Source organism: Gobio gobio, assembly GCF_949357685.1.
Source record: "Gobio gobio genome assembly, chromosome: 6".
NCBI classification, from domain to species: Eukaryota; Metazoa; Chordata; class Actinopteri; order Cypriniformes; family Gobionidae; genus Gobio; species Gobio gobio.
This window is the reverse complement of record NC_137102.1, coordinates 62,253,752-62,263,751: the sequence shown is the minus strand read 5'-3', so window position 1 is coordinate 62,263,751 and position 10,000 is coordinate 62,253,752. Positions and strand designations below refer to the sequence as shown.

The 10,000-nt window shown below is 46.2% G+C and overlaps 1 protein-coding gene across 1 annotated transcript in view; it reads right to left on the bottom strand.

Annotated features, from left to right (window-relative positions):
• Positions 1-7,831: 7,831 nt before the first annotated feature.
• Positions 7,832-10,000, bottom strand: part of nectin4b (nectin cell adhesion molecule 4b) — a 50,348-nt gene continuing 48,179 nt past the window's right edge. Inside the window, exon 10 of the mRNA XM_079820523.1 lies at positions 7,832-10,000. This exon is cut by the window's right edge and continues 111 nt beyond it. Coding sequence (XP_079676649.1) covers positions 9,818-10,000 — 183 coding nt within the window. The 3' untranslated portion in view covers positions 7,832-9,817.

Below are 10,000 nucleotides of genomic sequence, written 5' to 3'. Positions count from 1 at the left end.
GAGAAGGGAAGATGTTGGAGATCAGACTGAAGGCCGTGCGCGTGTCCGCGGTGTCGGAGATCCTGCAGCTGCACGAGGACGCGCTGATGCTGATGCGCGCGCAGCTCCTCCGGAGAGACGTCACACACCGCGCGTTCACAGGTAAACAGAATCTGCCCATGACCAGTTCATCTCCCTGACCAGCTGACGAACATGTGCTGTTTCCAGCGTTCGTCCCGTCGAGTTATGAACACTTATTTATGACTGTACAGTTTTTAAAGAGACAGTTCACCCCAAAATTTAAATTATCCCACAATTTACTCTCAACTCAACTCATCCTGGGTGTGTGTGACATTCTTCTGTCAGCCGGACACACTCTGAGTTATATTAATAATGTCCCAGCTTTATAATGGCTGTGGATGGAGGATGAGATTTTGAAGCCCAAAATAGCACATCCATCATAAAAGTGCTCCAGAGGTTAATAAAGGCCAAGAAAAATATCCATATTTATAACTCTATACACTATAATCACTGGCTTCTGCTAACGAGTTCAAGCACAAGAGTGACCTCTGACCTTTGAAACGTTCTGTTAATGTTACTGGAAGAACGTTCTGGCAATATTCTCTCAAAGTTCTTACAGTGAACATTCGTCATCTGGGCCTGTATAGATAAAACTTCCCAGAACTGACTGTAAAAATAAAAAACAAACATAATGTGGGGAGATGGTGGTCCAGTGGGTTAAACCACTAAACTGATAAGCAGAAGTTGCTGGTTCACCACCAGTTTAAGAGCAAGACACTTTACTCCATGTTGCTCCAGGGGGACTGTCCCTAAGTCGCTTTGGATAAAAGCGTCTGCCAAATTCATAAATGTAAATGTAACACTTGTAACACTCAAGAGTAACACTCAGAGAACACTCAAGAGTAACACTCAGAGAACACTCAAGAGTAACACTCAGAGAACACTCAAGAGTAACACTCAGAGAACACTCAAGAGTAACACTCAGAGAACACTCAAGAGTAACACTCAGAGAACACTCAAGAGTAACACTCAGAGAACACTCAAGAGTAACGCTCAGAGAACACTCAAGAGTAACGCTCAGAGAACACTCAAGAGTAACGCCCAGAGAACACTCAAGAGTAACGCTCAGAGAACACTCTAGAGTAACACTCAGAGAACACTCAAGAGTAACGCTCAGAGAACACTCAAGAGTAACGCTCAGAGAACACTCAAGAGTAACGCCCAGAGAACACTCAAGAGTAACGCCCAGAGAACACTCAAGAGTAACACTCAGAGAACACTCTAGAGTAACACTCAGAGAACACTCAAGAGTAACGCCCAGAGAACACTCAAGAGTAACGCTCAGAGAACACTCTAGAGTAACACTCAGAGAACACTCAAGAGTAACACTCAGAGAACACTCAAGAGTAACACTCAGAGAACACTCAAGAGTAACACTCAGAGAACACTCTAGAGTAACACTCAGAGAACACTCTAGAGTAACGCTCAGAGAACACTCAAGAGTAACGCTCAGAGAACACTCTAGAGTAACACTCAGAGAACACTCAAGAGTAACGCTCAGAGAACACTCAAGAGTAACGCTCAGAGAACACTCTAGAGTAACACTCAGAGAACACTCAAGAGTAACGCTCAGAGAACACTCAAGAGTAACGCTCAGAGAACACTCTAGAGTAACACTCAGAGAACACTCAAGAGTAACGCTCAGAGAACACTCAAGAGTAACGCTCAGAGAACACTCTAGAGTAACACTCAGAGAACACTCAAGAGTAACACTCAGAGAACACTCAAGAGTAACACTCAGAGAACACTCAAGAGTAACGCTCAGAGAACACTCAAGAGTAACGCTCAGAGAACACTCAAGAGTAACACTCAGAGAACACTCTAGAGTAACACTCAGAGAACACTCAAGAGTAACACTCAGAGAACACTCAAGAGTAACACTCAGAGAACACTCTAGAGTAACGCTCAGAGAACACTCAAGAGTAACGCTCAGAGAACACTCAAGAGTAACACTCAGAGAACACTCAAGAGTAACACTCAGAGAACACTCAAGAGTAACGCTCAGAGAACACTCAAGAGTAACACTCAGAGAACACTCTAGAGTAACACTCAGAGAACACTCAAGAGTAACGCTCAGAGAACACTCAAGAGTAACGCTCAGAGAACACTCAAGAGTAACACTCAGAGAACACTCAAGAGTAACACTCAGAGAACACTCAAGAGTAACGCTCAGAGAACACTCTAGAGTAACGCTCAGAGAACACTCAAGAGTAACGCTCAGAGAACACTCTAGAGTAACGCTCAGAGAACACTCAAGAGTAACGCTCAGAGAACACTCAAGAGTAACACTCAGAGAACACTCAAGAGTAACGCTCAGAGAACACTCAAGAGTAACACTCAGAGAACACTCAAGAGTAACGCTCAGAGAACACTCAAGAGTAACGCTCAGAGAACACTCAAGAGTAACACTCAGAGAACACTCAAGAGTAACACTCAGAGAACACTCAAGAGTAACGCTCAGAGAACACTCAAGAGTAACGCTCAGAGAACACTCAAGAGTAACGCTCAGAGAACACTCTAGAGTAACACTCAGAGAACACTCAAGAGTAACGCTCAGAGAACACTCAAGAGTAACACTCAGAGAACACTCTAGAGTAACACTCAGAGAACACTCAAGAGTAACGCTCAGAGAACACTCAAGAGTAACGCTCAGAGAACACTCAAGAGTAACACTCAGAGAACACTCAAGAGTAACGCTCAGAGAACACTCTAGAGTAACGCTCAGAGAACACTCAAGAGTAACGCTCAGAGAACACTCAAGAGTAACGCTCAGAGAACACTCAAGAGTAACACTCAGAGAACACTCAAGAGTAACGCTCAGAGAACACTCAAGAGTAACGCTCAGAGAACACTCAAGAGTAACGCTCAGAGAACACTCTAGAGTAACACTCAGAGAACACTCAAGAGTAACACTCAGAGAACACTCAAGAGTAACGCTCAGAGAACACTCAAGAGTAACGCTCAGAGAACACTCAAGAGTAACACTCAGAGAACACTCAAGAGTAACGCTCAGAGAACACTCAAGAGTAACGCTCAGAGAACACTCAAGAGTAACGCTCAGAGAACACTCAAGAGTAACACTCAGAGAACACTCAAGAGTAACACTCAGAGAACACTCAAGAGTAACACTCAGAGAACACTCAAGAGTAACAGTCAGAGAACACTCAAGAGTAACGCTCAGAGAACACTCAAGAGTAACATTCAGAGAACACTCAAGAGTAACAGTCAGAGAACACTCAAGAGTAACACTCAGAGAACACTCAAGAGTAACACTCAGAGAACACTCAAGAGTAACGCTCAGAGAACACTCAAGAGTAACATTCAGAGAACACTCAAGAGTAACAGTCAGAGAACACTCAAGAGTAACACTCAGAGAACACTCAAGAGTAACATTCAGAGAACACTCAAGAGTAACACTCAGAGAACACTCAAGAGTAACGCTCAGAGAACACTCAAGAGTAACACTCAGAGAACACTCAAGAGTAACATTCAGAGAACACTCAAGAGTAACACTCAGAGAACACTCAAGAGTAACAGTCAGAGAACACTCTAGAGTAACACTCAGAGAACACTCAAGAGTAACGCTCAGAGAACACTCAAGAGTAACGCTCAGAGAACACTCTAGAGTAACACTCAGAGAACACTCAAGAGTAACATTCAGAGAACACTCAAGAGTAACACTCAGAGAACACTCTAGAGTAACACTCAGAGAACACTCAAGAGTAACATTCAGAGAACACTCAAGAGTAACACTCAGAGAACACTCAAGAGTAACAGTCAGAGAACACTCAAGAGTAACACTCAGAGAACACTCAAGAGTAACATTCAGAGAACACTCAAGAGTAACGCTCAGAGAACACTCAAGAGTAACACTCAGAGAACACTCAAGAGTAACGCGTATTTCAACATTGATTTTTAAAAAGTTTTGAATGGTCAGAATTTTTTTTTTATAACTTAATGGGATTGTTTAATAAATCATTCTTGGAGTATATTTTAGTTAGCTGTGTTTAAGTTGGTTTTGTGTGGTCACTCATCATGGCTGCCCATATGAATGTTTAAAATCTGATTCCACACCGATTCTCCTTTTACGTGAATAGAAAAACATCCTCATTGTGAAATATAATGACCTATAGTAAAGCATCAGTAGCTCAGAGCTTGAGTGCTGTGGTTTGTTGCTGGGCGTCTCATTCAGAAGCTCGACGCTGCTCAGGACGAGGAAGACTTCGGCCGGTGGAGATGAAGCAGAACTGTCCTGAGATCACAGATGAGGAGGATCCGCAGACGGCCGCAGGAACACCAGATGAGCGGAGCGTCTCCGGACCGCAGTGATGCCGTGTTCTCCGGCAGAGAGAAGTGGTTCATCTGCCCGTTCTGCGGACGGAGCTTCTCACAGCTCAGCACAACCAGAAGATCCACCAGACATCAACACATCCCTCACATTCACTACAGCTCTACACAGATCACTGATCTTTATTTGTGTGACAAAAGCCCTATTCGCAGGGGATTAGTTGTATCTCGTGTGATTTAGAAATTACTCCCCCACATCTGAATTTTGCGGCACATTCGCATGGGATAAGCAAACCTGTGATCTTACTCGAATTTACTGACTATCTCACGGATATGATGTCAAGACTAAATGTTTTTTCGTTATAGATATAGCTGTATATCATTTTGATTGTTTTATAGTAATACAAATAATTTAGTTCAGTTAGAGAACAGACGCTACAATTGAAAACTTAACTGAGCAATATAATACGGCGGAAGATTCAGTTTTAAAGCTAAATGTAAAAGCGCCCATTTAAGCGAGTAGTTGTACGGTTCTGTTTTTGTGTTTTTCATTAAGAATAATATTAAACACACTATTCAAGCAATTTACTCCCAAATTGCTCATTCTAAAGTGAAAGTATAATCCGCGCGGCCGTTAATTCATAACGGTGCGCATTATATGCACCCTAGCGCCATTCTTCGTGAAAGATAAAGATAGAAATGCGCACAGGACACAAAAACCTTGCAAAAATGATATACGATCCGCCTAATCCCGGCAAAATCACAGAGATGCCGATTCGCACGGGACTAATGTTATCACAGGACCTCGGTGTTCGGCGAAATATGGTAGATAATTTGCGGGGGAATTTTTACTTTACAAATTACAGACATGGCCAATTCGCACGGGATTAAGATCACAGACATTCTCTGCAATTATTACAAATAACCAGAGGTCCCCAGATAATACTAATCCCGTGCGAATAGGGCTTAACTCAACTTTAGAAATATACAAAACACACACATACACTATATCACCAGAAGTGTTGTTTCGCCCCTTCACACACACATGAGCTTCCCATTCTCAATCCGTAGGGTTTAATATGGAGTCTCAGCTCTAACAGCTTCAGCTCTTCTTTCCTCGAGGTTTAGGAGTGTGTTTATGGGGATTCTTCATTTGTGATGTTGGACGAGAAGGCCTGGCTCTCAGTCTCCGCTCTAATTCATCCCAAAGCTGTTCTATCGGGTTGAGGTCAGGACTCCAGTTCCTCCACCAAACTCCTCATCCATGTCTTTATGGAGCGACGCTTTGAGCACTGGAGCAGTCATGCTGGGACAGGAAGGGGCCGTCCCCAAACTGATCCCACAAAGTCGGGAGCATGAAATTGTCCAAAATGTTTTGGTGAAGCATTAAGTGTTCCTTTCACTGGAACTAACCCCTGAAAAACAACCCCACCCCATAATCCTTTACACTTGGCACAATGCAGTCAGGCAAGTCCCGTTCTCCTGGCAACCGCCAAACCCAGACTCGTCCATGGGATTGTCAGACAGAGAAGCGTGATTGGTCACTCAGAGAACACGTCTCCACTGCTCTAGAGTCCAGTGGCGGCGCACTTTACCCCACTGCATCCCACGCTTTGGTGATGTAAGGCTTGGATGAGCTGCTCGGCCATGGAAACCCATTCCATGAAGCTCTACACACTGTTCTTGAGCTCATCTGAAGGCCACAGAAGTTTGGAGGTCTGGAGCTCTTGACTCTGCAGAAAGCTGGCCACTTCTGTGACCCTCAGCATGCGCTGACCCCGCTCTGTGACCCTCAGCATGCGCTGACCCCGCTCTGTGACCCTCAGCATGCGCTGACCCCGCTCTGTGACCCTCAGCATGTGCTGACCCCGCTCTGTGACCCTCAGCATGTGCTGACCCCGCTCTGTGACCCTCAGCATGTGCTGACCCCGCTCTGTGACCCTCATCATGTGCTGACCCCGCTCTGTGACCCTCAGCATGTGCTGACCCCGCTCTGTGACCCTCAGCATGTGCTGACCCCGCTCTGTGGCCCTCAGCATGCGCTGACCCAGCTCTGTGGCCCTCAGCATGCGCTGACCCCGCTCTGTGGCCCTCAGCATGCGCTGACCCCGCTCTGTGACCCTCAGCATGTGCTGACCCCGCTCTGTGACCCTCAGCATGTGCTGACCCCGCTCTGTGACCCTCAGCATGTGCTGACCCCGCTCTGTGACCCTCAGCATGCGTTGACCCCGCTCTGTGACCCTCAGCATGTGCTGACCCCGCTCTGTGACCCTCAGCATGTGCTGACCCCGCTCTGTGACCCTCAGCATGTGCTGACCCCGCTCTGTGAGTTGCTGTTGTGTCCAATGGCTTCCACTTTGTTCTAATCCCATTAACAGTTGAGCGTGGAATATTTAGTGTAATATTTGGTCTTATTGCACAGGCTCCACCAATCACGGCTTGAGTTCTCTGAGCTCCTGAGAGCGGCCCATTCACACACACACACACACACACACACACACACACACACACACACACACACACACACACACACACACACACACACACACACACACACACACACACACACACACACACACACACACACACACACACACACACACACACACACACACACACACACACTCCTGAGAGCGGCCCATTCTCACACTAATGTGTGTAGAAGCGAACACACACACACAAACACACACACACACACACACACACACACACACACACACACACACACACACACTCCTGAGAGCGGCCCATTCTCACACTAATGTGTGTAGAAGCGAACACACACACACACACACACACACACACACACACACACACACACATACTCCTGAGAGCGGCCCATTCTCTCACTAATGTGTGTAGAAGCAAACACACACACACACACACACACACACACACTCCTGAGAGCGGCCCATTCTCTCACTAATGTGTGTAGAAGCAAACACACACACACACACTCCTGAGAGCGGCCCATTCTCTCTCTAGTGTGTGTAGAAGCAAACACACACACACACACACACACTCCTGAGAGCGGCCCATTCTCACACTAATGTGTGTAGAAGCGAACACACACACACACACAAACACACACACACACACACACACACACACACACACACACTCCTGAGAGCGGCCCATTCTCACACTAATGTGTGTAGAAGCGAACACACACACACACACACACACACACACATACTCCTGAGAGCGGCCCATTCTCTCACTAATGTGTGTAGAAGCAAACACGCAAACACACACACACACACACACACACTCCTGAGAGCGGCCCATTCTCTCTCTAGTGTGTGTAGAAGCAAACACACACACACACACACACACTCCTGAGAGCCTCTGCAGGCCTAGAGCTGGAGTTACACACCTGTGGCCATGAAGTGTTGAACTCCTGAACTCAGGGATGAGGAGCGGCTCAACACTTCTGTAGTGTATGAACGTCAGATGTTTAAACTCTTCAGAAACTAGTCAGGCTCACATTAGATATCTTTATTTAACTGAAGTTGCTAACAATATACATTCAGGATTCATCAGTTATGAACTTACAACAAAAAAGCATTTATCAATTTCAACATGTACAAGTTGCATCTGCTAATGTAATGGAGCGAACATGAACTATACTGTACAAATGATTATTTTAAAGCTGTAGATAAAATACTTTTTCAACATGTTTCATTCATTGCCATTTGTTTGTGCCGTTTCCGAGTGACGAATGTTTCTATGAACAGATGAACAGTTGAGATGAGTGAATACTGGAACAGTGGTGCTCCTGGATAGATAGTACAGTAAAGTACAGTAAAGTGTTGAAGACTCATCACACACTCGCCACAACAGCCAAGAAATCATCAAACTCAGAATCACAACATTAACACACGGCACAATAATGTAACAAATACAGCGATGGAGTAAATATAAATCCGTCCGGAATATCGACGGACGAACCGCTTGAGGTTTGTGCCATAATCATATTAATGTACATCTGTACAGCAGCAACAATAACTGAAGGAGCAGGACACTAACAGAGAGGCTTTATATGGAGGAGGAATATTTCACTGTTACTGGAGTTATGATCAGATTAATGAGCAGAACAGAGTCTTGTGTACTATAAATATAAACATCCTAGAACACAAAAGAGTATTTTAATATCATGACAGATGAATATGTAATGAACAGTGCAAATTCAAACAAAAGTGAAAGTCTGACGTGTGTCTGTTATGGTGGAATTGATTATCATATCATAAAGCGACACTTCATCACAGTTTGGTTGTCTCGACACTGAGAGGTAGAAACACATCCGTACGCCAGTCAACGTCTGCTCAACGTCTGCTCAACGTCTGATGAACGTCTGCTCAACGCCTGCTCAACGCCTGCTCAACGTCTGCTCAACGTCTGATGAACGTCTTCTCAACGCCTGCTCAACGTCTGATGAACGTCTGATGAATGTCTGCTCAACGCCTGCTCAACGTCTGCTCAACGTCTGCTCAACGCCTGATGAACGTCTGCTCAACGCCTGCTCAACGTCTGCTCAACGTCTGCTCAACGCCTGATGAACGTCTGCTCAACGCCTGCTCAACATCTGATGAACGTCTGCTCAACGTCTGCTGAACGTCTGATGAATGTCTGCTCAACGTCTGCTCAACGTCTGATGAACGCCTGCTCAACGTCTGCTCAACGTCTGCTCAACGCCTGATGAACGTCTGCTCAACGCCTGCTCAACGTCTGCTCAATGCTTGATGAACGTCTGCTCAACATCTGCTCAACGTCTGCTGAACGTCTGCTCAACGTCTGCTCAACATCTGCTCAACGTCTGCTCAACATCTGCTCAACGTCTGCTGAACGTCTGCTCAACGTCTGCTCAACGCCTGCTCAACGTCTGCTCAACATCTGCTCAACGTCTGCTCAACATCTGCTCAACGTCTGCTGAACGTCTGCTCAACGTCTGCTGAACGTCTGCTCAACGTCTGCTCAACGCCTGCTCAACGTCTGCTCAATGCCTGATGAACGTCTGCTCAACGTCTGCTCAACGCCTGCTCAACGTCTGCTCAATGCCTGATGAACGTCTGCTCAACGCCTGCTCAACGTCTGCTCAACGTCTGCTCAACGTCTGCTCAACGTCTGCTCAACGTCTGCTCAACGTCTGCTCAACGTCTGCTCAACGTCTGCTCAACGTCTCTATCGTTTACCATCCTATCCTCGCATGGAAGTGTGTGTGTGTGTGTGTGTGTGTGTGTTTGCTGATCATCAGTCCAAACATTCATATTAAAAATCTATAGTTCCCTCGTGTTGCTCCAAACCCGGAAAGAATGTGAGGCATGTTCCTATAATGTTGTGTGTGTGTGTGTGTGTGTGTGTGTAACAGTGGGGGTCCTCATCAGGTGATCTGTCCGAGTGTGTGTGTGTGTGTGTAGCAGTGGAATCAGCTGATCTGTCCGAGTGTGTGTGTGTGTGTGTAGCAGTGGAATCAGCTGATCTGTCTGCGCGCGGCGGGTATGATGATGGCGTTGGCGTTGTCCTTGGGCGTCATGCGTCCGTCGCTGCACTGGAAGTAGTTGGAGAGCGCCTCCTGGATCTGGTGTGGGCCGGCCTCCTCTCCCTCAGGGATTCGCTCCCGCTGCACATCCCTCTCCCGGTGGATCTCCCTCTC